The 27,037-nt window shown below is 48.4% G+C and overlaps 1 protein-coding gene across 1 annotated transcript; it reads left to right on the top strand.

Annotated features, from left to right (window-relative positions):
- On the top strand, nt 1-26,539 carry CCDC14 (coiled-coil domain containing 14). The gene is made up of 13 exons (XM_040358312.1): nt 1-116; nt 1,706-1,761; nt 1,867-1,942; nt 4,299-4,371; nt 6,540-6,659; nt 8,116-8,280; nt 9,940-10,028; nt 11,235-11,712; nt 16,282-16,423; nt 17,406-17,479; nt 19,480-19,674; nt 21,264-21,396; nt 25,607-26,539. Exons 1-13 carry the CDS (start codon nt 93-95, stop codon nt 26,454-26,456), a joined length of 2,475 nt encoding a protein of 824 aa, XP_040214246.1. The 5' UTR covers nt 1-92; the 3' UTR covers nt 26,457-26,539.
- The last annotated feature ends 498 nt before the right edge of the window (nt 26,540-27,037 follow it).

Here is a 27,037-nt window from a genome sequence, read left to right as displayed (position 1 = left end):
AAAGGCGCTCGGCACTTTCCGGCGGTTGCTGGTTTCCATGGAGACACTTCCGGGCGGCAGAGACAAGTGAGGAAGAGAAGAGAGAGAGCAGGATGGCGAGAGCGGGGGGAGGCAAGGTGAGAGCTGAGGGGGGACACAGGGAGGGACAGGTGAGAAATGAGGGGGGACACAGGGAGTGACAGGTGAGAAATGAGGGGGGGACACAGGGAGGGATAGGTGAGAAATGAGGGGGGACACAGGGGGGAGGCAAGGTGAGAGCTGAGGGGGGACACAGGGAGCGACAGGTGAGAGCTGAGGGGGGACACAGGGGGGTACAGGTGAAAGCTGACGGGGGACACAGGGGGGGGTACAGGTGAGAGCTGAGGGGGGACACAGGGGAGAGGTGAGGTAAGAGCTGAGGGGGGACACAGGGGGGTACAGGTGAAAGCTGAGGGGGGACACAGGGAGCGACAAGTGAGAGCTGAGGGGGGACACGGGGGTACAGGTAAGAGCTGACGGGGGACACAGGGGGGGGTACAGGTGAGAGCTGAGGGGGGACACAGGGGGGGTACAGGTGAGAGCTGAGGGGGGACACAGGGAGGGACAGGTGAGAGCTGAGGGGGGACACAGGGAGGGACAGGTGAGAGCTGAGGGGGGACACAGGGAGGGACAGGTGAGAGCTGAGGGGGGAGGCAAGGTGAGCGCTGGATGGGACAGGGTGACATCTAGAGCGGACAGAATGACATCTGTGGGGGGACTGGGGGTAACAGGACAGGGAGACATCTGGGGGGGGGGCAAGGAGGGGAGGGGAATAGGGCGACATCTGGGGGGCACAGGGTGATATCTGGGGGAGGGGAGGACATCTTAAAAGGGAGGGTGACCTCTGTGGGGGAGGGGGACATCTGGGGGAGACAAGGAAAGGGAACGGGTGACATCTGGGGGGAGGCTAGGTGAGAGCTGAGGGGTAACAGGGAGACATCTAGGGGGGACAAGGAGGTGAGGGGGGACAGGGTGACATCTGGGGAGAGGGGACAGGGTGACATCTGGGGAGAGGGGACAGGGTGACATCTGGGGGAGACAAGGAGGGGAGGGGGACAGGGTGACATCTGGAGGGGAGGGGGACAGGGTGACATCTGGGGGAGACAAGGAGGGGAGGGGGACAGGGTGACATCTGGAGGGGAGGGGGACAGGGTGACATCTGGAGGGGAGGGGGACAGGGTGACATCTGGGGGAGACAAGGAGGGGAGGGGGACAGGGTGACATCTGGGGGAGACAAGGAGGGGAGGGGGACAGGGTGACATCTGGGGAGGGGGGGCAGGGTGACATCTGGGGGGTTATTTCTGGGGGAGATGGGGAGGGGGACAGGGTGACATCTGGGGGAGGGGGGACAGAATGACATTTGTGGGGGAGGGGTTGTAGGGCACTGAGGTGTACGACTGAGGAGGGGAACAGGTTAATTCAAGGTGGAGGGCAGACATGGGTGCGGTGAAAGGTGACTTCAGGGTGGAGATGGGGGGGGGGTGACTTCAGGGTGAATATTTTGGGGGTAGTGGTGCAGGTTAATTCAGGGTGGAGGGCAGAGTGGCGGGGGGGGGGGGGTAAGGCTGCTGTGACGTAGATCAGGGTGGGGGAAGCTGCTGATGTAGCGGATGGGGGAGGGGGGTGTAGGTGAGGCCGCTGTGACGTTGATAGCAGATTGGATGATTCCTGTCATGTGATTTTTCAGGTTGTCTCTTCTGGGAGGATTTTGGTTCCGGTCCGGCCCCTGAGTTGTAGGAGGAGGTAGGTATCCCCCCCCCCTTCCCCCCCCCCCCTTCCCCCCCCCCCCTTCCCCCCCTCCACACCTCCCTTTCCAACCCCCATCACTCATCTCTCTTCTCTCCGCAGGACTGCCCCCAGGAAGATCTCCACCACCTCCGCCGACTCCGGATACTCCCTGTGCTCCACCGACTCCGAGGACCAGGTCAGTGTAATCCTGATCATGTGACCAGGCCAGAGTGATACTGATCATGTGACCAGGCCAGAGTGATACTGATCATGTGACCAGGCCAGAGTGATACTGATCATGTGACCAGGCCAGAGTGATGATAATACTGATCATGTGACCAGGCCAGAGTGATACTGATCATGTGACCAGGCCAGAGTGATACTAATACTGATCATGTGACCAGGCCAGAGTGATAATAATACTGATCATGTGACCAGGCCAGAGTGATAATAATAATACTGATCATGTGACCAGGCCAGAGAGATGATAATATTGGTCATGTGACCAGGCCAGAGTGACGATAATGCTGATCATGTGACCAGGCCAGAGTGACGATAATGCTGATCATGTGACCAGGCCAGAGTGATGATAATACTGATCATGTGACCAGGCCAGAGTGATAATGATACTGATCATGTGACCAGGCCAGAGTGATGATAATACTGATCATGTGACCAGGCCAGAGTGATGATGATACTGATCATGTGACCAGGCCAGAGTGATGATAATACTGATCATGTGACCAGGCCAGAGTGACGATAATACTGATCATGTGACCAGGCCAGAGTGATAATAATACTGATCATGTGACCAGGCCAGAGTGATAATAATACTGATCATGTGACCAGGCCAGAGTGACGATAATGCTGATCATGTGACCAGGCCAGAGTGACGATAATACTGATCATGTGACCAGGCCAGAGTGATGATAATACTGATCATGTGACCAGGCCAGAGTGATAATAATACTGATCATGTGACCAGGCCAGAGTGATGATGATAATACTGATCATGTGACCAGGCCAGAGTGATGATGATAATACTGATCATGTGACCAGGCCAGAGTGATGATGATAATACTGATCATGTGACCAGGCCAGAGTGATGATGATAATACTGATCATGTGACCAGGCCAGAGTGATGATGATAATACTGATCATGTGACCAGGCCAGAGTGATGATGATAATACTGATCATGTGACCAGGCCAGAGTGATGATGATGCTGATCATGTGACCAGGCCAGAGTGATGATGATAATACTGATCATGTGACCAGGCCAGAGTGATCATGTGACCAGGCCAGAGTGATGATGATAATACTGATCATGTGACCAGGCCAGAGTGATCATGTGACCAGGCCAGAGTGATGATAATACTGATCATGTGACCAGGCCAGAGTGATAATACTGATCATGTGACCAGGCCAGAGTGATAATACTGATCATGTGACCAGGCCAGAGTGATAATAATACTGATCATGTGACCAGGCCAGAGTGACGATAATACTGATCATGTGACCAGGCCAGAGTGATAATAATACTGATCATGTGACCAGGCCAGAGTGATAATAATACTGATCATGTGACCAGGCCAGAGTGACGATAATACTGATCATGTGACCAGGCCAGAGTGATAATAATACTGATCATGTGACCAGGCCAGAGTGATGATGATAATACTGATCATGTGACCAGGCCAGAGTGATGATGATAATACTGATCATGTGACCAGGCCAGAGTGATGATGATAATACTGATCATGTGACCAGGCCAGAGTGATGATGATAATACTGATCATGTGACCAGGCCAGAGTGATGATGATAATACTGATCATGTGACCAGGCCAGAGTGATGATGATAATACTGATCATGTGACCAGGCCAGAGTGATGATGATAATACTGATCATGTGACCAGGCCAGAGTGATGATGATAATACTGATCATGTGACCAGGCCAGAGTGATGATGATGCTGATCATGTGACCAGGCCAGAGTGATGATGATAATACTGATCATGTGACCAGGCCAGAGTGATCATGTGACCAGGCCAGAGTGATGATGATGCTGATCATGTGACCAGGCCAGAGTGATTATGATAATACTGATCATGTGACCAGGCCAGAGTGATGATGTGACCAGGCCAGAGTGATGATGTGACCAGGCCAGAGTGATGATAATACTGATCATGTGACCAGGCCAGAGTGATGATAATACTGATCATGTGACCAGGCCAGAGTGATAATGATGCTGATCATGTGACCAGGCCAGAGAGATGATAATACTGATCATGTGACCAGGCCAGAGTGATGATAATACTGATCATGTGACCAGGCCAGAGTGATAATGATGCTGATCATGTGACCAGGCCAGAGTGATAATGATGCTGATCATGTGACCAGGCCAGAGTGATGATAATACTGATCATGTGACCAGGCCAGAGTGATAATGATGCTGATCATGTGACCAGGCCAGAGAGCTCTCTCTTCTGATTGGACCATAGTCGGTGCAGGTTTCTGGTTTGTCTGATGCTCAGTATTGCTCTCATTGCAGGTTTTAGTCATCAATAAAGGATTGGATCGATGTGCGGCTTTATTACAAGACATCCTGCAGAGCGAGGCACGAGGTACGGACCCCTCCTGCACACTTCCTTTATGTTTCTTCTTTGAGAGGCTATGCAGTCAGATTGTACCCCTCCCCCCTCCCAGGAGATTGGAGTGTTCACAGTTGAACCCTGTAATCAGCATAAAAAAAATCTCCCCGGGGGCCCCTCCCTAGGTATGCAGAGAGAGCAAAACCAGACTGCCCAATGCCGTTATTTATATGAGATTTCTTCCCACTCCCTTTTAACCTGGGAGCCCTGACTTGTGCTGTGGGGGAGGGGTTCCCAGACACGCCCCCTCTTTGCTGTCTCTCACATACAGAGAGCACTATGAAGTTTCTCACATTCGGAGCTGCCTGACCCCTTTCTATGTGATTGACGACACGGTAAGGAGGGAGAGGAAGTTAAAATACAGGAAGCGCTCCCAGCGAACCTATGAGGAGTGAATATACTGATATTGGCACAGCTGCAGGGATTGCTGGACAGAATTGGTAGCTGAGTTTCTCGGTCCCCCTGTATAGAGTATTGAGGTTCTCCGGCCCCCCTCTATATAGAGTATTGAGGTTCTCCGTCCCCCCTCTATATAGAGTATTGAGGTTCTCCGTCCCCCCTCTATATAGAGTATTGAGGTTCTCCGTCCCCCCTCTATATAGAGTATTGAGGTTCTCCGTCCCCCCTCTATATAGAGTATTGAGGTTCTCCGTCCCCCCTCTATATAGAGTATTGAGGTTCTCCGTCCCCCCTCTATATAGAGTATTGAGGTTCTCCGTCCCCCCTCTATATAGAGTATTGAGGTTCTCCGTCCCCCCTCTATATAGAGTATTGAGGTTCTCCGTCCCCCCTCTATATAGAGTATTGAGGTTCTCCGTTTTTTTCAGTCTCTGTCCCTCTGTTGTAGGGCTGAGGTTCTCTGTCTCTATCCCTCTGTTGTAGGGCTGAGGTTCTCTGTCTCTATCCCTCTGTTGTAGGGCTGAGGTTCTCTGTCTCTATCCCTCTGTTGTAGGGCTGAGGTTCTCTGTTTTTCAGTCTCTCTCCCTCTGTTGTAGTGCTGAGTTTCTCTGTTTTTCAGTCTCTATCCCTCTGTTGTAGGGCTGAGTTTCTCTGTTTTTCAGTCTCTATCCCTCTGTTGTAGGGCTGAGGTTCTCCGTTTTTCAGTCTCTATCCCTCTGTTGTAGGGCTGAGGTTCTCTGTCTCTATCCCTCTGTTGTAGGGCTGAGGTTCTCTGTCTCTATCCCTCTGTTGTAGGGCTGAGGTTCTCTGTCTCTATCCCTCTGTTGTAGGGCTGAGGTTCTCTGTCTCTATCCCTCTGTTGTAGGGCTGAGGTTCTCTGTCTCTATCCCTCTGTTGTAGGGCTGAGGTTCCCCGTTTTTCAGTCTCTATCCCTCTGTTGTAGGGCTGAGGTTCTCCGTTTTTCAGTCTCTATCCCTCTGTTGTAGGGCTGAGGTTCTCCGTTTTTCAGTCTCTATCCCTCTGTTGTAGGGCTGAGTTTCTCTGTCTCTATCCCTCTGTTGTAGGGCTGAGGTTCTCTGTCTCTATCCCTCTGTTGTAGGGCTGAGGTTCCCCGTTTTTCAGTCTCTATCCCTCTGTTGTAGGGCTGAGGTTCTCCGTTTTTCAGTCTCTATCCCTCTGTTGTAGGGCTGAGGTTCTCCGTTTTTCAGTCTCTATCCCTCTGTTGTAGGGCTGAGTTTCTCTGTCTCTATCCCTCTGTTGTAGGGCTGAGGTTCTCAGTCTCTATCCCTCTGTTGTAGGGCTGAGGTTCCCCCGTTTTTCAGTCTCTATCCCTCTGTTGTAGGGCTGAGGTTCTCCGTTTTTCAGTCTCTATCCCTCTGTTGTAGGGCTGAGGTTCTCCGTTTTTCAGTCTCTATCCCTCTGTTGTAGGGCTGAGTTTCTCTGTCTCTATCCCTCTGTTGTAGGGCTGAGTTTCTCTGTCTCTATCCCTCTGTTGTAGGGCTGAGGTTCTCTGTCTCTATCCCTCTGTTGTAGGGCTGAGGTTCTCCGTTTTTCAGTCTCTATCCCTCTGTTGTAGGGCTGAGTTTCTCTGTCTCTATCCCTCTGTTGTAGGGCTGAGGTTCTCTGTTTTTCAGTCTCTATCCCTCTGTTGTAGGGCTGAGGTTCTCTGTCTCTATCCCTCTGTTGTAGGGCTGAGGTTCTCCGTTTTTCAGTCTCTATCCCTCCTGTTTCCCTAAATACAGACAAGGCAACAAAAGCGCCCAAAGCGACCTTTCCAAGAGCCCATTGTAAATCCTCTGTAAAAGTGAAGAAGAACGCAGTGAAGAAGCCGTCTACCGCATCACATGTGCACAGAGAGAAAGGTAAGTGCTGTCCAATCACTGAGCTCATCCTATGATGCTGCGGCGGAGGAGATGGAGGAGGAGTGTCGGGTCTTTGCTGTCCAATCGCTGAGCTCATCCTATGATGATGCTGTGGTGGAGGAGTGTCAGGTCTCTGCTGTCCTATCACTGAGCTCATCCTATGATGCTGAGGAGAGTGGGGAGGGGTGTTATGTCTCTGCTGTCCAATCACTGAGCTCATCCTATGATGATGATGTGCTGTAGAGGGGGGAGTGTCAGGTGTCTGCTGTCCAATCGCTGAGCTCATCCTATGATGCTGTGGAGGAGGAGTGTCAGGTCTCTGCTGTCCAATCACTGAGCTCATCCTATGATACTGCGGCGGAGGAGATGGAGGAGGAGTGTCGGGTATTTGCTGTCCAATCATTGAGCTCATCCTATGATTACATCGCTGAGGAGGGTAGAGGGGAAGTCCCTCCTCTGTGCTGCCCAATCACTGAGCTCATCCTATGATGTCATGACAGAGGGGAGTTCCTGGCCTGTGCTGTCCAATCACAGAGCTCATCCTATGGTGTCATGGCAGAGGGGAGTTCCTGGCCTGTGCTGTCCAATCGCTAAGCTCATGCTATGATGTCATGGCAGAGGGGAGTTCCTGGCCTGTGCTGTCCAATCGCTGAGCTCATCCTATGATGTCATGGCAGAGGGGAGTTCCTGGCCTGTGCTGTCCAATTGCTGAGCTCATCCTATGATGTCATGGCAGAGGGGAGTTTCTGGCCTGTGCTGCCCAATCACTGAGCTCATCCATCCTATGATGTCATGGCAGAGGGGAAGTCCCTCCTCTGTGCTGTCCAATCGCTGAGCTCATCCTATGATGTCATGGCAGAGGGGAGTTCCTGGCCTGTGCTGTCCAATCACTGAGCTCATCCTATGATGTCATGGCAGAGGGGAGTTCCTGGCCTGTGCTGTCCAATTGCTGAGCTCATCCTGTGATGTCATGGCAGAGGGGGGAGTTCCTGGCCTGTGCTGTCCAATCGCTGAGCTCATCCTATGATGTCATGGCAGAGGGGAGTTCCTGGCCTGTGCTGCCCAATCACTGAGCTCATCCTATGATGTCATGGCAGGGGGGAGTTCCTGGCCTGTGCTGTCCAATTGCTGAGCTCATCCTGTGATGTCATGGCAGAGGGGGGAGTTCCTGGCCTGTGCTGCCCAATCACTGAGCTCATCCTATGATGTCATGGCAGAGGGGAGTTCCTGGCCTGTGCTGCCCAATCACTGAGTTCATACGGTGATGTCATGGCAGAGGGGAGTTCCTGGCCTGTGCTGTCCAATCGCTGAGCTCATCCTATGATGTCATAGCAGAGGACGGTGGAGGGGGTGTTCCTGGGCTGTGTGGTCCTCATTACACTCTCTGGAGTTTGTGATTTATATTCACCATGTTGTAGACCCCATAATACAAATCGTCTTATTTCCTCTTTCACAGTTGTTGTCAGGAAGTTGGCCCCCTCAGGGGGTTGTAATAACGTGAAGGGGGAGGGGCCCCCTGTGACCGCCTCCTCTCCAGCACTGCCCGTCGCTAACTGTGACCTCATACAGACCCAGATGCAGCTTCTGAACAGAGCCGCCTGCAATGCTGCGTCTGCACCAGGTATACGAAAACTGATCGACTCTTTATTTCTTGTTTCAATTTGTGGATTTTTATTTTTTTTACCACTTAAGCCCCGGACCAATATGCTGGCTAAAGACCCAAGGGGTTTTTACAGTTCGGGACTGCGTCGCTTTAACAGACAATTGCGCGGTCGTGCGACGTGGCTCCCAAACAAAATTGGCGTCCTTTTTTCCCCACAAATAGAGATTTCTTTTGGTGGTATTTGATCACCTCTGCGGTTTTTATTTTTTGCGCTATAAACAAAAATAGAGCGACAATTTTGAAAAAAATGCAATATTTTTTACTTGTTGCTGTAATAAATATCCCCAAAAAACATATATAAAAACATTTTTTTTCCCTCAGTTTAGGCCGATACGTATTCTTCTACCTATTTTTGGTAAAAAAAAATCGCAATAATCGTTTATCGGTTGGTTTGCGCAAAATTTATAGCGTTTACAAAATAGGGGATAGTTTTTTGCATTTTTATTTTTTTTTATTTTTTTTACTAGTAATGGCGGCGATCAGCGATTTTTTTTTTTTTTTCGTGACTGCGACATTATGGCGGACACTTCGGACAATTTTGACACATTTTTGGGACCATTGTCATTTTCACAGCAAAAAATGCATTTAAATTGCATTGTTTATTGTGAAAATGACAGTTGCAGTTTGGGAGTTAACCACAAGGGGGCGCTGTAGGAGTTAGTGTTCACCTAGTGTGTGTTTACAACTGTAGGGGGGTGTGGCTGTAGGACTGACATCATCGATCGAGTCTCCTCTATAAAAGGGATCACTCGATCGATACGCCGCCATAGTGAAGGACGGGGAAGCCGTGTTTACATACGGCTCTCCCCGTTCTTCAGCTCCGGGGACCGATCGCGACGGAGCGGCTAAAAACAAATAGCCGCGCCGTCGTCCCGGATCGCTCCCCGAGCGGACCCGACCTCCGCATGTACCGGGGGGGGGTCCCGATCGGACCCCCCACCCACGTCTAGGCAGGCACGTACAGGTACGTGATTGTGCCTGTCCGTGCCATTCTGCCGACGTAAATGAGGAGGTCGGGAAGTGGTTAATGAATCCGTGTGAAGTGCAAACAGCGGATTCCAGCGGCAGGACTCGGCGGATTCCTACAGCTGGGATCACTCGGCCCGTACAAAGAAATGATCGCATGACTCCGCCCCCATCCTGCGGTTAGGGACAGACCAGCAAACCAGGTTGGACATCGATCCCTAACCGGCAGGTACCTGCTGTGTAAAGGAGGCATTAATTCATGACAAAGGATTCCCAAAGCACTGTGTCACCTAAAGAGAGATCACAGAATCTGCATGCCTGTAGGCCGGCTTTGTCTAACTGAAACCTTTTTTTGGAGCCGCCTATTTATTAGGCAAATATGAGCATGCATTGATGGGCGGGTGTCAGTCTGGGGTAGTGGGCGGTCCTAGACGGGCTGCATTTGCATAGGTAACGCCCACATGTGATGTTGATCCTCCATGATGAAATCCAATGATTGACGTTCGGGTTCAGTGTCTGCATTCCCGCCATCTTTCGTGGTTTTTCTGGTCATGTGACTTGTTGGCGATTTTCTCTTTATATTTTTGTAGCCATTTCTTTGTAAATTTTGAATTATTATGACGTTAATTCCGAGTAACCTTTCATTCACAGCCCCCGAATCCGCTGTAATGTTCAACTACCGCCTGCCGACATCAACCCCGACCCTCCTGTCACCGCAACAGCCGGCAAACCCTCCTCCGGTGAGAAATGTCATCAGGGCGAGCCTACGTGGATCTATGGAGGAGGGGGGATCCTACCGCTCACATACAAGGATCTATGGGGGAGGGGTGATCACACCGCTCACATACAAGGATCTATGGGGGAGGGGGTGGTCCTACCACTCATTTACAAGGATCTATGGAGGAGGGGGTTACCCTACCGCTCACATACAAGGATCTATGGAGGAGGGGGTTACCCTACCGCTCACATACAAGGATCTATGGAGGAGGGGGTGATCCTACCACTCGCATACATGGATCTATGGAGGAGGGGGTGATCACACCGCTCACTTACATGGATCTATGGAGGAGGGGGTGATCACACTACTCGCATACATGGATCTATGGAGGAGGGGGTGGTCCTACCACTCATTTACAAGGATCTATGGAGGAGGGGGTTACCCTACCGCTCACATACAAGGATCTATGGAGGAGGGGGTGATCCTACCGTTCACATACAAGGATCTATGGAGAAGGGGGTGATCACACCGCTCACATACATGGATCTATGGAGGAGGGGGTGATCACACCGCTCGCATACATGGATCTATGGAGGAGGGGGTGATCACACCACTCGCATACATGGATCTATGGAGGAGGGGGTGATCACACTACTCGCATACATGGATCTATGGAGGAGGGGGTGATCACACCACTCGCATACATGGATCTATGGAGGAGGGGGTTACCCTACCGCTCACATACAAGGATCTATGGAGGAGGGGGTTACCCTACCGCTCACATACAAGGATCTATGGAGGAGGGGGTTACCCTACCGCTCACATACAAGGATCTATGGAGGAGGGGGTGATCCTACCGTTCACATACAAGGATCTATGGAGGAGGGGGTGATCACACCACTCGCATACATGGATCTATGGAGGAGGGGGTGATCACACCGCTCACTTACATGGATCTATGGAGGAGGGGGTGATCACACCACTCACATACATGGATCTATGGAGGAGGGGGTGATCACACTACTCGCATACACGGATCTATGGAGGAGGGGGTTACCCTACCACTCACATACACGGATCTATGGAGGAGGGGGTTACCCTACCACTCGCATACATGGATCTATGGAGTAGGTGGTGATCACCCGACTCTTACATACACGGATCTATGGAGGAGGGGGTGTTTCTTCGGTATGCTCTGGGACTGATGATGATTCTGTTTGTTTTGCAGGATGCCGGCTATGGAGTGTATTACCAGTCTCTGCCACTGGGGGGAGCAGCTCACCTTCCATCAGTTAGTTCCGCGCCCCTGTCACACTCTGTGCCCCCCGCAGCCTGTAATGTACCTGTGCAGCAAACCTCCAACGCTTCCTCCTATCAGCCGACCCGCCCAGCTGACATGCAGTCCGGTAATTATATGAACCAGATCCGCGACTCGGATCTCCTGCAGTGTGTGGCCGCACATTTGGCACAGCTGCGCAGTCAGGAAGCAACAAACGCACCCGAGCCGGAAAAAGAGAGACTTGTGACCGAGACTGAGGAGGTGTCAACTGATGAGGAGGAGATGAGGGACAAGGCCGTGGCAAGAGACATCAGCTGTCAGACGAGCTTCAACAGCCAGAAAAAGAGCAGCCCCGAAAAAACCCAACGGAAGATCCGAACCGTCAAATATCTTCTGGGAGAGATAAAGACTCTAGTGGCCGATCAAGGTATCGATCACTTCTCTGTGCTAATAGTTATCCCGCTCTTCCTTCTCAGTACTAATAGTTATCCCGCTCTTCCTTCTCTGTACTAATAGTTATCCCGCTCTTCCTTCTCTGTACTAATAATTATCCCGCTCTTCCTTCTCTGTACTAATAATTATCCCGCTCTTCCTTCTCTGTACTAATAATTATCCCGCTCTTCCTTCTCTGTGCTAATAGTTATCCCGCTCTTCCTTCTCTGTGCTAATAGTTATCCCGCTCTTCCTTCTCTGTACTAATAGTTATCCCGCTCTTCCTTCTCAGTACTAATAATTATCCCGCTCTTCCTTCTCAGTACTAATAGTTATCCCGCTCTTCCTTCTCAGTACTAATAATTATCCCGCTCTTCCTTCTCAGTACTAATAATTATCCCGCTCTTCCTTCTCAGTACTAATAGTTATCCCGCTCTTCCCTCTCTGTACTAATAGTTATCCCGCTCTTCCTTCTCAGTACTAATAATTATCCCGCTCTTCCTTCTCTGTACTAATAGTTATCCCGCTCTTCCTTCTCTGTACTAATAATTATCCCGCTCTTCCTTCTCTGTACTAATAATTATCCCGCTCTTCCTTCTCTGTACTAATAGTTATCCCGCTCTTCCTTCTCAGTACTAATAATTATCCCGCTCTTCCTTCTCAGTACTAATAATTATCCCGCTCTTCCTTCTCAGTACTAATAATTATCCCGCTCTTCCTTCTCTGTACTAATAGTTATCCCGCTCTTCCTTCTCAGTACTAATAATTATCCCGCTCTTCCTTCTCTGTACTAATAATTATCCCGCTCTTCCTTCTCTGTGCTAATAGTTATCCCGCTCTTCCTTCTCTGTACTAATAGTTATCCCGCTCTTCCTTCTCTGTACTAATAATTATCCCGCTCTTCCTTCTCTGTACTAATAATTATCCCGCTCTTCCTTCTCTGTGCTAATAGTTATCCCGCTCTTCCTTCTCTGTACTAATAGTTATCCCGCTCTTCCTTCTCAGTACTAATAATTATCCCGCTCTTCCTTCTCTGTACTAATAGTTATCCCGCTCTTCCTTCTCTGTACTAATAATTATCCCGCTCTTCCTTCTCTGTACTAATAGTTATCCCGCTCTTCCTTCTCAGTACTAATAATTATCCCGCTCTTCCTTCTCAGTACTAATAATTATCCCGCTCTTCCTTCTCTGTGCTAATAATTATCCCGCTCTTCCTTCTCAGTACTAATAATTATCCCGCTCTTCCTTCTCAGTACTAATGATAGTCGTCCCGCTCTTCCTTCTCAGTGCTAATAGTTATCCCGCTCTTCCTTCTCAGTACTAATAGTTATCCCGCTCTTCCTTCTCAGTACTAATAGTTATCCCGCTCTTCCTTCTCTGTACTAATAGTTATCCCGCTCTTCCTTCTCTGTGCTAATAGTTATCCCGCTCTTCCTTCTCAGTACTAATAATTATCCCGCTCTTCCTTCTCTGTACTAATAGTTATCCCGCTCTTCCTTCTCTGTACTAATGATAGTCGTCCCGCTCTTCCTTCTCTGTGCTAATAGTTATCCCGCTCTTCCTTCTCAGTACTAATAATTATCCCGCTCTTCCTTCTCAGTACTAATAATTATCCCGCTCTTCCTTCTCAGTACTAATGATAGTCGTCCCGCTCTCCCTTCTCTGTGCTAATAGTTATCCCGCTCTTCCTTCTCAGTACTAATAATTATCCCGCTCTTCCTTCTCAGTAATAATGATAGTCGTCCCGCTCTTCCTTCTCAGTACTAATAGTTATCCCGCTCTTCCTTCTCTGTACTAATAATTATCCCGCTCTTCCTTCTCGCTACTAATAGTTATCCCGCTCTTCCTTCTCGCTACTAATAGTTATCCCGCTCTTCCTTCTCGCTACTAATAGTTATCCCGCTCTTCCTTCTCTGTACTAATAATTATCCCGCTCTTCCTTCTCTGTACTAATAATTATCCCGCTCTTCCTTCTCAGTACTAATAGTTATCCCGCTCTTCCTTCTCGCTACTAATAGTTATCCCGCTCTTCCTTCTCTGTACTAATAATTATCCCGCTCTTCCTTCTCTGTACTAATAATTATCCCGCTCTTCCTTCTCGCTACTAATAGTTATCCCGCTCTTCCTTCTCGCTACTAATAGTTATCCCGCTCTTCCTTCTCTGTACTAATAATTATCCCGCTCTTCCCTCTGTACTAATAATTATCCCGCTCTTCCCTCTCTGTACTAATGATAGTCGTCCCGCTCTCCCTTCTCTGTACTAATGATAGTCGTCCCGCTCTTCCTTCTCTGTACTAATGATAGTCGTCCCGCTCTTCCTTCTCGCTACAAAAGATAGTCGTCCCGCTCTTCCTTTTCAGTACTAATGATAGTCGTCCCGCTCTCCCTTTGGGTGTGAGATCCAGGTATCCCATTAGAATATTGTGTGTCCTCTACCTGTGCACCTAACCCTTCCCTTATAACTATATGCATTGCTGATAGAGGCCTGGGTGATCCTGCCATTTCCATGGGATTCTTTATTATAAGTAACAATGCTATTGCAGCCGATCCTCTGTCTTCTTCTTACACGAGGAGTTGTACACTTCCTCTTTTTCCCTCTGGGAGCCGCCTCACCTGACACTTTGCATTGGATTGTGTTGTGACTTTGGCAGGTTGACTGGCAGAAGCTCCTTCTCCCCAACTAGAGGCCGCAAGAGACGCTCTTCAGCAGCTTGAGAAGCGGCTCTAGCACACTGACAGCTGCTTCTTCTAACTGATGATCTACCCTACCTGACCATCTTCAGTGGTTTGCAGGGTGATTGACAGAAGCTCCTTGTACCCAGATAACCTCCCCATGTGACACTCTTCAGCAAATTGCAGAGAGGAGCTCCAGCAGGGTGATTGACATCGGCATAGATCTTCCTGCAGTGCTGCCTACAGGCAGCATCACAGGTAGCCTGCTATCTCCATGTCCCATCCTCAGAGTGTGGAGCAAGGTCAGGATTATCACATGGGTGCCGTATAAAAATACATTAAGGTATTTTTCCAATATGATTATAAAATGTAATTTTACATGTTTCTGTGTACTTCCTGTACACACGGCCAGGTTACAGTGAGTTTATATACACTATAACAAATAAAATGCTGATGTGACCTGTTGCAACCATTGATAAAAGAAAACAAAGGTATGCTTCCATCCCTTAATGCATAATAGGGAAAAACAAGAGAAGTTGGGACTTTATACATACACTATAACAGTAGCTGAGATTGAGATTCTCCTCAAAAAATACAACTCAAGATTCATGAAGTCAGGAACTTAAAGCGAAGGTCCACACAAAAATGTAACCTCTGCTTTTTGGAACCCCCCCCCCCATCCGGTGTCACATTTGGTACCTTTCAGGGGGGGAGAGGGGTGCAGATACCTGTATAATACAGGTATTTGCCCCCAATTCCGGGCATAGACCCCGCAGGGGTTACACCACCACATGTACAATTTTTTTATTTTATTTCTGAATTCTTTTTTTTTTTTTTTTTTTTTACAAATTCGTTAATTCCAAAATTTCTGACTTTCTGAAATTTCAAATTTTATAATTTTGGAAACTCAGGGCTAGATTCAGTAAGAGTTACTCCGGCGTATCAGTCGATACGCCGTCGTAACTCTGAATTTACACCGTCGTAAATTTAAGCGTATTCTGGAAACCAGATACGCTTAAATTAGGCTAAGATACGAGCGGCGTAAGTCTCTTACACCGTCGTATCTTAGGGTGCATATTTACGCTGGCTGCTAGGTGGCGTTTTCGGCGTAGAATATGCAAACGACCTAGATACGCCGATTCTCAAACGTACGTGCGCCTGGCGGTATTTTTTTACGTTGTTTGCGTAAGGCTTTTTCAGCGTAACGTTGCTCCTGCTTCTATGAGGAGCACGCAATGTTAAGTATGGACGTCGTTCCCGCTTCGATTTTTGCATTTTTTACGTCGTTTGCGTAAGTCATTCGTGAATAGGGCTAGACGTAATTTACGTTCACGTCGAAACCAATACGTCGTTGCGGCGTACTTGGGAGCAATGCACACTGGTATATGTACACGGACGGCAGATGCGCCGTTCGTAAAAAAAAAAACGTCAATCACGTCAGGTCATCATACATTAACATAAAACACGCCCCCCCTTCCACATTTGAATAAGGCGGGCTTACGCTGGCCCATTTACGCTACGCCGCCGCAACTTACAGAGCAAGTGCTTTGTGAATAATGCACTTGCCCGTCTAAGTTGCGGAGGCGTAGCGTAAATAACATACGCTACGCCCGCACAAAGATACGCTGCCCTTACTGAATCTAGCCCTTAATCTCCAAAATTTGGAATTTTGGAAATTGGAATTTCGTAATATTTAAATATCAGACATTTCGAAATTAGGAAATTCAAAATTTAAAAAATTCGGAATTTAGAAAATCCAGAAATGTGAAAATCTGAAAATTTGGATTTTTTATTTTCCGAAAAATGCAAAAAAAGAATGTAACGAAAAAATTATTTTTTGGCAGTGCACGTGTCTAGTATTTTATAACGTTGATCTGACGTGTGTTTGCAGATGACGGGGAGGCTCTGCGTCTGGTTACAGAGCTGGAGCACAACGTGTCTCTTCTGCCGGCGGTGGTGGGGGGTACGAATGTTCATGCGGAGATCGCCCTGGCCCTGCAGCCCCTGAGGAGCGATAACACCCAGCTGAGGAGGTGAGTGACGGCAGAATGACACAACAACTGAGTTCTTCCTCTTAGATGTCTCTGGATAGACTGCGAACCTCAGGAGTGCGCAGGCAGCACTCTGAATTTTTTTTATATATATACACACACAGTGGGGAATAATAATCGTCTCCCCTGCAGAGTGTGTAAGTTTTGCCCACTTACATAGAAATGAAGGGTCTATAATTCTTCTCATAGGTGTATTTTTTATGATGGAGACAGAATATCAACCAAAAATCCAGAGAGATCACATGATATAAATGGAGGAAAATAAGTATTTGACCCCCTTAGTAGTTGGGGGAGGTTCCTTGTTGGGAAGCACAGAGGTCGGACGTTTCTTGTAGTTGGTGATCGGGTCTCCACACATCTCAGGAGGGATTTTCTCTTCTTTACAGATCTTCTCTAAATCCTTTAAAGGTGAAGGCAGAAGGTGCATTCTATGCATTAAGCTAAAAACCTGTGTGTAGCGCCCCCCCCCCCCTCCAATACCTGAGCCCATGTCTATCCAGCGATGTATGTGAGTGCCTCGACCATCCAGGATTCTCGCTCCTGATTGGCTGAGACACAGCAGTGGCACCATTGGCTCTCACTGCTGTCAATCAAGTCGGTTAGCCAATCAGGAGAGAGAGAGGGGACAAGGCTGAACCACGGCTCCGTGTCTAAATGGAGACACAGAGCTTCGGCTCGTGTGCCCCCATAGCAAGCTGCTTGCTGTGGGGGGCACGTGACAGGAGGGAGGGGCCAGAAGTGCCGAAGAGGGACCCTAGAAGAGGAACGGGTGCCGCCCTGTGCAAAATCATTTTACGTTAGGTGGTCAGCAAGTGGTTAATCCCAAACTATTTGCCCCTTGAGGGTTAAAGCTGAACACCTTCTGTAGAAGATGGTAGAGCTTAGTTACATCTCACATATCATTGTAATGGCTCTTCATCAGCAGCTTCCGTTATTTATGACATCTAATATTTACTATTTCCAGGAGACTGCGAATCCTGAACCAGCAGCTGAGAGATCGGGAGAGAACGGCGAGATCAGACGAGCAGAGCAATGAAGGTGAGCCACTCCCCAGAACTAGGGAGCAGCCATATCCCCCCCCCCTTTTTTTGTTTTTGTTTTTTTATTTAATTAATAATTTTTTTTTACCATAAAGTAGAGATTGCATTAAAGTAAAAGTTATTTTTATAAAGATAAAAATAATAAAAAAAATAAATTCTATACTTGCCTGCTCTGTGCAATGAAACGGAGCAAGCACAGAGTGACTGGGAACCTCCTCTTTGGTCTGCTGCCCGCCCTCCTGGCTCCTCCCCTGCTGAGTTCCTCCCAGAGAAAGCTGCTTGCTATGGGGGGGCACTTGTGTGTGTGTGTGTGTGTGTGTGTGTGTGTGCTTCCTCCTGAGCCGACTCTAAGCTAGATTCAGCAAGAATTTACGCCGGCGTATCTATAGATACGCCGCGTAAATTCAAAGCTGCGCCGGCGTATCTTCTTTCTGTATTCAGAAAGCTAGATACGCCAAAATTAGGCTAAGATCCGACTGGCGTAAGTCTCTTACACCGTCGTATCTTAGGGTGCATATTTACGCTGGCCGCTAGGTGGCGCTGCTGTCGATTTCAGCGTAGAATATGCAAATGACCTGGATACGCCGATTCAGAAACGTACGTGCACCCGGTGCATTTTTTTACGTCGTTTACATTGGGCTTTTCCGGCGTAAGGTTGCTCCTGGGTCTATGAGGCGTACGCAAGGTATGGACGTCGTTCCCGCGTCGAATTTTGAAATTTTTACGTCGTTTGTGTAAGTTGTTCGCGAATAGGGCTGGACGTAATTTATGTTCACGTCGAAAGCAATGACGATTTGCGGCGGAATTTCGAGCATGCGCACTGGGATTCTTTTACGAACGGCGCATGCGCTGTTCGTAAAAAACGTAAAATACGCGGGGTCAGCAATAATTTAAATAAAACACGCCCACATCATCTCCATTTGAATTAGGCGGGCTTACGCCGGCCCACATATGTTACGCCGCCGTAACTTAGGGCGCAAGTTCTTTATGAATACGGAACTTGCGCCCTAATTTACGGCGGCATAACGTATCGGCGATACGTTACGCCTGCGCTAAATTACGCAGGGCTATCTGAATCTAGCCCTCTGTGTTTCCACAGAGCACAACTCAGCCCTGCCTCCCTCTCTCCTCACTGGCTGTGATTGGCAGGAGCCAGTGGTTCCCGCTACTGCCTCTCTATCCAATGAGGAGAAAGACGGTGCTCTTGCGCACATCACTGGATCGAGATTGGGATTAGGTAAGTATAAGGGGGAGCTGAATGCATATGGTGTGTTGTGTTATTTTTTTTTTTTTTCTTCATGCATAGAATGCATTAAAGGAGAAGTCCAGCCAAAGCTTTGTTTGGCGGTACTCCTCCCATGGAGCACAGGAGTGCAATTCGTTTTGCACCCCTGTGACCCGTTTTCAGCAGAGAGTGGACTGAAATTTTAATTTGTTTTAATTTTGGAAATCGGCTTTAATAGTACATTTTAAAATAACATTTGTAGTCCCAGAATAATCCATACATTTTGGCCTATATTTTTTGTGTCTGGATGCAGCACGACACATGATTTGCACGTTTTTAAAGGAGAATTACGGGCAGGCTCGGCTACTCTCGCGCTGACGTCCAGGACGTCGGCGCGAGAGGGCCGAGACTGCCCGACTATACACGAGTGTACTGCGCTCGGTATATGCCGGCGCAGTATTTAAACTCAGCACGAGAAAGCGGGTATCGGCGTATATCGCGCACCCACGATTTTGCCCTGATTTTCAGGGCAAAAAAGTGCGCGGTATACGCCGATAAATACGGTAACTTCACCTGATCCTCATCACAATATAAGAGTTGCCTTCTGGGGGGGGGGGGTTTATTCGAGGTCCATGGACCCCATGTTGAAGATGAATGCTCGGTCCATGTGAAGCCAGCAGCCATATCGGGGCTTGTCCTGATCCTGAAGGAGAAGCTCCAGTTTGTTGCCGATCATTTTTATAATTGTTTTGTTGTTGTGATTGTCTCCCCAGTGACGTCCCTCCAGTCTATGAATGAGACATTACAGCAGCAGCTGACAGAGTCCCAGAAAAGCCTGGAGTCCCAGCAGAATAAGAACGAGGAGCTTCTGAAGGTGGTGGAGACCCAGAAAGAGGAGAAGGAAACCCTCTGCCAGGTCATCCAAGAGAAGGAACGGGAAATCCTTCAGATTCTGCAGCAGAAGAGCGGTGAGTGTTCTTCTCCGGGGAACTTTCACCTTCATCACCCGACCGGCGCACATCATTGACTCGTATAAAGCGAAACGAAACCTATCGATTTCACCGTTTCCAAAAAACGTTGGGCTGTCCGTGCATTAGTGCTAAAGTGACGCTCGTTTTTAGCATCGCTTTAGCGTCGCTTTTCTGCCGCTAGCAGGGCGATTTTAACCACTTGTCCACGGGAGGACGTCATATGACGTCCTCGGCTTTGTGCGGTGATATCTGAATGATGGGGCAGCTACAGGCATCATTCAGATATCGCTGTCTTCAGCCGCCGATTCTGTGCACGATAAGAACGATCAAAGCGGCGTTTCCGCTGCTTGAGCGTTCTTATAGGCAGCGGGAGGGGACGTCCCCCCCTCCCGCCGCCATCCGGTGCTTCTCCAGGCTCTCCCGTGCCATCGGGGCCCCGGAGAACGAATCGGTCGGCGCTGCCTGGAAAGCATAGAGATGACTGGTGACCAGTTGGTCACCACTCATCTCTATGACCGTCGGAAGCAAGGGGCGCGACGTTATGATGTCACGCCCGATACCCGGAAGTAAACAAAGCCGCAATCGCGGCTGTCGGCATGTGATCGGTGATTTTTTATTGTTTACAGATTTCATGCTTGTAAGCCTGGAGGAGAGATGTGGGGGAGGGGGAGGTCTTATTGACCCCCCGCCTCTCTCCATAAAGGGGACCTGTCACACTGATTCCTATTCATGTTTACATTAAAAAAAAAAAACGCTCCAAAGAAGCTTCAGGACTATTTTTTGAGTGGAGCAATAAGGCTGCTTTGACACTGGGGTGGCGGGTCCATTAGCGGTAAAGCGCCCACTAGTTTTAGCAGCGCTTTACTGCTGTTTAAGCAGCGCTTTTTGGCCGCCAGCAGGGCAATTTTGACCCCCAAGAAGGGGTTAAAAGCACCCGTGTTGCGGCACTTTTGAGGCGATTTGGAAGTGCTGCCCATTCATTCCAATGGGCCGAGGCGGTGTAGGAGCGCTGTATACACCACCCCAAAGATGCTGCTTGCAGGACTTTTTTTTCCCCGTCCCGCAAGCGCACCGCCCCAGTGTCAAAGCACTCAGGCTATCGGATCGGGTCCCGGCGCTGCCATTCGAACAAAGGGAAATGGGCATTGGAGCTTTGCGGCTTCACTGCCCATTTCCTACGGCGCTTTACGAATGGCCGGCTGTCTTCTGGGAGACGCATAGGTAGGTCCCAGAAGACAGCGTGCCCCACTCCCCAGAAGACAGCGGGAGGAGGACAAGAAAGAAGATGGCTGCGGTATGTGTATAATATATATATATATATATATATATATATATATATATATATATATATATATATATATATATATATATATATATATATATATATATATATATTATATATATATATATATATATATATATATATATATATATATATATAATTTTATGTATTTTAAGGAGCCTGTTTCTGTGATTTTTATTTATTTTTTAGGGTGGACCTTCGCTTTAAGTAATAATGACCCTCCAGAGGATTGGTTTTCTTGTATGGGGGGGGTAATAACGAGACAATGGTCGTTGTGTTTCAGAGTCGGAAGGCGCGGTGGGGAACATGAAGAGCCTCCAGTTTAGGTTGGAGTCTGCGGAGAAGGAGAATCAGATTCTGGGGATAACGCTGCGGCAGAGAGACGTGGAAGTTGCCAGACTGAGAGAACTCGCCAGGTACGGAAATCTTCACAATTCATGGTGATTTATCTCCAACCAATCCCATTCTTCCAGCACTGGGTGTGCTGTGCCAGCCTGTGTGTGATGAAGTGCCCCCTGGAGGGGAGGTGGGGAGACTCTATCGATGACATCAGACCTACAGCCCCTACAGTAGTAAACACACACTAGGTGAACCCTAACTCCTACAGCGCTCCCCTGTGGTTAACTCCCAAACTGCAACTGTCATTTTCACAGTAATCAGTGCAATTTTTAAATGCATTTTTTGCTGTGAAAATGACAATGGTCCCAAAAATGTGTCAGAAGTGTCCGCCATAATGTCGCAGTCACGAAAAAAATCGCTGATGGCCGCCATTAGTAGTAAAAAAAAGAATAAAAATGCAATAAAACTATCCCCTATTTTGTAAACGCTATAAATTTTGCGCAAACCAATCAATAAACGCTTATTGCGATTTTTTTTTTTTTTTTTTTTTTACCAAAAATAGGTAGAAGAATACGTATCGGCCTAAACTGAGGAAAAAAAAAATTATTTATGTTTTTGGGGATATTTATTATAGCAAAAAGTAAAAAATATTGCATTTTTTTCAAAATTGTCGCTCTATTTTTTTTTATAGCGCAAAAAATAAAAACCGCAGAGGTGATCAAATACCACCAAAAGAAAGCTCTGTTTGTCGGGAAATAAGGACGCCAATTTTGTTTGAGAGCCACGTCGCACGACCGCGCAATTGTCAGTTAAAGCGACGCAGTCCCGAACTGTAAAAACACCTTGGGTCTTTAGGCAGCATTATGGTCCGGTCCTTAAGTGGTTAATCGGATAATAGCCTTAAAAAAAAAAAAATTGCATTTTTAAAATTTTTTGGGCCAATTTGTTGTTGGGCAGATTACAAAACACAAATTGCAGCAAAAACACATTACATGCTTTTCTGCAGCTTCTCTATTGAAGTATATTGTACCAAAAAAAAAAGAAAAAATAGCACCGTTTCGCGTTTTTAAAAAGTCCTCGCCCTTTCTTAATACACAGCAGCCGAAAAAAAATCATGGATGTGAACGTGTCCCATAGGAAACCATGTAAATGCACTGCAGTGTGTTTCTGCAAAAAGCACCAAAAACACACAGAGGTGCGACCCCGGCCTGAGATGTTTAGTGACATAATGGGGGGGTTAAAAAAACAAAAATAAGTAGAAAAAGAGCAAATAATCGCGACTGTAAGGGGTTTATTTATTTTTTTTACTGTGGGACAGTGAAAGTAATATTTACAGTAACGATTTGCTTTTTTGTACTATAAAGGGCTAATTTTAGTTTTTTTTAACCCCATTATGTTACCAGCCGATTAACCACTTAAGACCCGGACCTTTAGGCAGCTAAAGGACCTGGACAGTTTTTCGATTCGGCACTGCGTCGCTTTAACTGACAATTGCGCGGTCGTGCGACGTGGCTCCCAAACAAAATTGGCGGCCTTTTGTTTCCCACAAATAGAGCTTTCTTTTGGTGGTATTTGATCACATCTGCGGTTTTTATTTTTTGCGCTATAAACAAAAAGAGCGACAAATTTGAAAAAAATGCAATATTTTTTACTTTTTGCTATAATAAATATCCCCCAAAATATATAATTATTTTTTTTTTGTTTAGGCCAATACGTATTCTTCTACATATTTTTGGTAAAAAGAAATCGCAATAAGCGTTTATTGATTTTGGTTTGCGCAAAATGTATAGCGTTTACAAAATAGGGGATAGTTTATTGCATTTTTTTTTTTTTTTTTTTTTTACTACTAATGGCGGCGATCAGCGATTTTTTTCGTGACTGCGACCATTATGGCGGACACTTCAGACAATTTTGACACATTTTTGGGACCATTGTCATTTTCACAGCAAAAAATGCATTTAAATTGCATTGTTTATTGTGAAAATGACAGTTGCAGTTTGGGAGTTAACCACAGGGGGCGCTGTAGGAGTTAGTGTTCACTTTGTGTGTGTTTACAACCGTAGGGGGGTGTGGCTGTAGGACTGACGTCATCGATCGAGTCTCCCTATAAAAGGGATCACTCGATCGATGCGCCGCCACAGTGAAGCACGGGGAAGCCGTGTTTACATACGACTCTCCCCGTTCTTCAGCTCCGGGGACCGATCGCGGGACTCCAGCGGCAATCGGGTCACGGAGCTTCGGACCGGGTCGCGTGCACGTGCCTGCGACCCACGGCTGGGCACTTAAAGAGGACGTACCTGTACCTGCTTGTGCCCAGCCGTGCCATTCTGCCGACGTATATGTGCAGGAGGCGGTCCTTAAGCGGTTAATCAATTAATTTCATAATCGATTAGTTGTTTCGGCCCTAGTCACTTCGTATGAGAATTTTCATATGGTAAGTAACCTCTTCACTTTCAACAAGCATCCAAAAAAAAAAAAAAACGGACGTTCGGTCGTCGGAAAATCAGACCGTGCGTACGAGGCTTTTCTTTCGGCAGGGCAGAGGTATTTAGCAGCCGGTGTCTGTTCTCACGGCCGCCAAAGTCATCCAATTGGCTGCGCAGGGGGCGGGAGCAAATCCCTTTTTAAAGCCACTTCAGGCATTTTACATAAAGAGGAAAAGAACGTGACTAACTGGATGAGAAATAAATGGTGTCTGGGTGTCATTAGATGTTCTCAGTCTTCTGGGTTTAGGGACACAATGTGAGTTCGGAGCCTTGAGGGGGGGGGCGTCCTCTCCGCTTCATGTACTGGAAGGGTAATTAGGCCGCAAGTCGGCTCTGCTTTCTGCAGACGACATCTGGAATGGGGCAAGTATAAGAAAAGGATAACCTCCATGGGGGGGGGAGGGGGTGAAGAACGCAGTCCGTGAACTCCTAATGCTGTCCAGGAAGGTAAGATGGATAAATTGACCTGCGAATATAAAATAAGAACAAAGGCGCACAAGGTTTCTGCAAGAGAAGACATTCCGTATATACTCGAGTATAAGCCGAGTTTTTCAGCACCTTTTTTTTTTTGTGCTGAAAATGCCCCCCTTGGCTTATACTCGAGTCACCTTTTTTGCACCTGATCTCTCGGACCCGGTACCAGCCGGCCCCTGGAACCCAAACTTGGCACACATGTAGCCCCCACTCTTCCTCTACAAGAGTGCAAAGTTTGTAGTCTGGGGGACCTACGGCCGGGGAGCACCCATTTTTTTTTTTTTTTTTTTTCAAACCGGGCACCCCTTCCATAGACTCCCATGTTAAACGTCGGTCTAGTCATGGGCACAGTGAGGCAAGCACATGGGCACAGTGAGGCAAGCACATGGGCACAGTGAGGCATGCACATGGGCACAGTGAGGCATGCACATGGGCACAGTGAGGCATGCACATGGGCACAGTGAGGCATGCACATGGGCACAGTGAGGCATGCACATGGGCATAGTGAGGCATGCACATGGGCACAGTGAGGCATGCACATGGGCACAGTGAGGCATGCACATGGGCACAGTGAGGCATGCACATGGGCACAGTGAGGCATGCACATGGGCACAGTGAGGCATGCACATGGACACAGTGAGGCATGCACATGGGCACAGTAATGCAAGCACATGGACACAGTGAGGCATGTAGATGGACACCCTAGGCTTATACTTGAGTCAATACATTGCACCCCTTCAATAGACTCCCATGTTAAAGGGTAATTTCTCCGGTGAATTTGGGGACCTGGTACCGGCTGGTCGTAGGTCCCCGGAACCTGGCACACATGTAGCCCCATTTCTCCTCTACAAGAGTGCAAAGTTTGTAGTCTGGGGGACCTACGGCCGGGGAGAACCGATTATTTTTTTTTTTCCCAAACTGGGCACCCCTTCCATAGACTTCCATGTTAAACGTCAGTCTAGTCATGGGCACAGTGAGGCATGCAGATGGGCACAGTGAGGCATGCAGATGGGCACAGTGAGGCATGCAGATGGGCACAGTGAGGCATGCAGATGGGCACCCTAGGCTTATACTTGAGTCAATACGTTTTCCCATTTTTTGTGGTAAAATGAGGTGCCTCGGATTTTACACTGTAAGGGGCTTCTACAGGAAGTGATCTATATTTTTGGGGTCATATTTGGTATACCTGCAATTCTCCTCATGAATGAGCTGTACACAGCCTGCAGCCTCCTGAGCCTTGTATGGCCCCCCGGTGTGGACACGGCAATCGTTCTGCATCGGTAATGAGGAGGGTGGTCACACTTTATTTTTTATTTTTTTTTTGCAGGACTCTGCAAGCCAGCATGGCCAAGCTGCTGTGTGACCTGGGAAAGGACACCACCAAAGCCAGGCCCGGGGCTCCTCTGACGCAGGCCGCACTGGTCAGCTTTGAGAAGCAGCTCCGCACTGACCAATGTCCGGCCAGCAGCTCCATCCTCAGCTACCTCAAGAGACTGGAGATGGATCAAGTGATCCCGGGTAGCAGCGATCAGCCGGATCCCGCTGCTTCCACCTACCAGAAGGAACTGACCTCTGACCCCAGCGATGACTTTATCATGAATTATCCGAGACCTGAGTCCTCCATCCCCTCCCATAGCCCCCAAAAGCTCCGCCCAGAAGGCAACAGCCGGTCCTGTTCCCTGATCGGCGACGAGTACAAGCCGGATGAGACCACCTACTTACCGCTGGCCAGTAGCCCCCGCAAAGCCAACTTTGCACCCGCCGCTCGGCTGATGTGCACCCCACCGAAGACCTGCAGCGCAGAGAGAGACGTCGGGGAGAAGATGAAGGTCTTCGGTGTTTCCGAGGGGAACCGCCCCATTCAGAGGAGTTTATTCGATGTCCCGGACACGGCGGGGAAGCCCAACAAGACCCGAGATGTAGACGTGCCAAAACCTAAAGAGCCCTCCGGGGGTCATCCGCCCCTCCTCCATCATCTGAGCAACCTGAGAATTACTGACAGTCGCCTGAACGAGCACTCGGCGTTCGATGTCATGTCTGCGACATCCGATTGGTCCATTGCCTCTTTCTCCACCTTCACCTCACACGACGAGCAGGATTTCCGGAACGGTCTGGCCTCTCTGGATGCCAATATCGCCAAATTACAGAGGACTTTACAGAGCGCCAACAACAAGTAATGTGGATAGTTGTACCCGTAAATTATGTTTACTTTTTATTTTTCTAATGAAATATTTAATAATAAAATTTGGTTTGGAAGTGTGACGTGTAAAGGCGGGACTTTCTTGGAACAGTCTGATTGGTGGACAGAGCATGTGTAAAGGCGGGGCTTGCTTGGAACAGTCTGGTGGAAAGTATGTGTAGAGGCGGGGCTTGCTTGGAACAGTCTGGTGGAAAGTATGTGTAGAGGCGGGGCTTGCTTGGAACAGTTTGATTGGTGTAGAGGTGGGGCTTGCTTGGAATAGTCTGGAGGACAGTAGTATGTGTAGAGGCGGGGCTTTCTTGGAACAGTCTGGTGGAAAGTATGTGTAGAGGCGGGGCTTGCTTGGAACAGTCTGGAGGACAGTAGTATGTGTAGAGGCGGGGCTTTCTTGGAACAGTCTGGTGGAAAGTATGTGTAGAGGCGGGGCTTGCTTGGAACAGTCTTATTGGTGGACAGAGCATGTGTAGAGGCGGGGCTTGCTTGGAACAGTCTGGTAGACAGTATGTGTAGAGGCGGGGCTTGCTTTGAACAGTTTGATTGGTGTAAAGGTGGGGCTTG

Source organism: Rana temporaria, chromosome 6, assembly GCF_905171775.1.
Source record: "Rana temporaria chromosome 6, aRanTem1.1, whole genome shotgun sequence".
Classification (NCBI taxonomy): Eukaryota; Metazoa; Chordata; class Amphibia; order Anura; family Ranidae; genus Rana; species Rana temporaria.
Note: the sequence above shows the minus strand (reverse complement) of the source record. Positions and strands in the feature narration are given on the sequence as shown.

What these genes read in the sequence shown, in the direction of transcription:
- CCDC14 (XM_040358312.1), top strand. Translation starts at nt 93, where the DNA reads ATGGCGAGAGCGGGGGGAGGCAAG. An exon ending in CCCCTGAGTTGTAGGAGGAG is followed by an intron (nt 1,762 to 1,866) that starts GTAGGTATCCCC and finishes TTCTCTCCGCAG; the next exon opens with GACTGCCCCCAGGAAGATCT. An exon ending in AGACGAGCAGAGCAATGAAG is followed by an intron (nt 17,480 to 19,479) that starts GTGAGCCACTCC and finishes TTGTCTCCCCAG; the next exon opens with TGACGTCCCTCCAGTCTATG.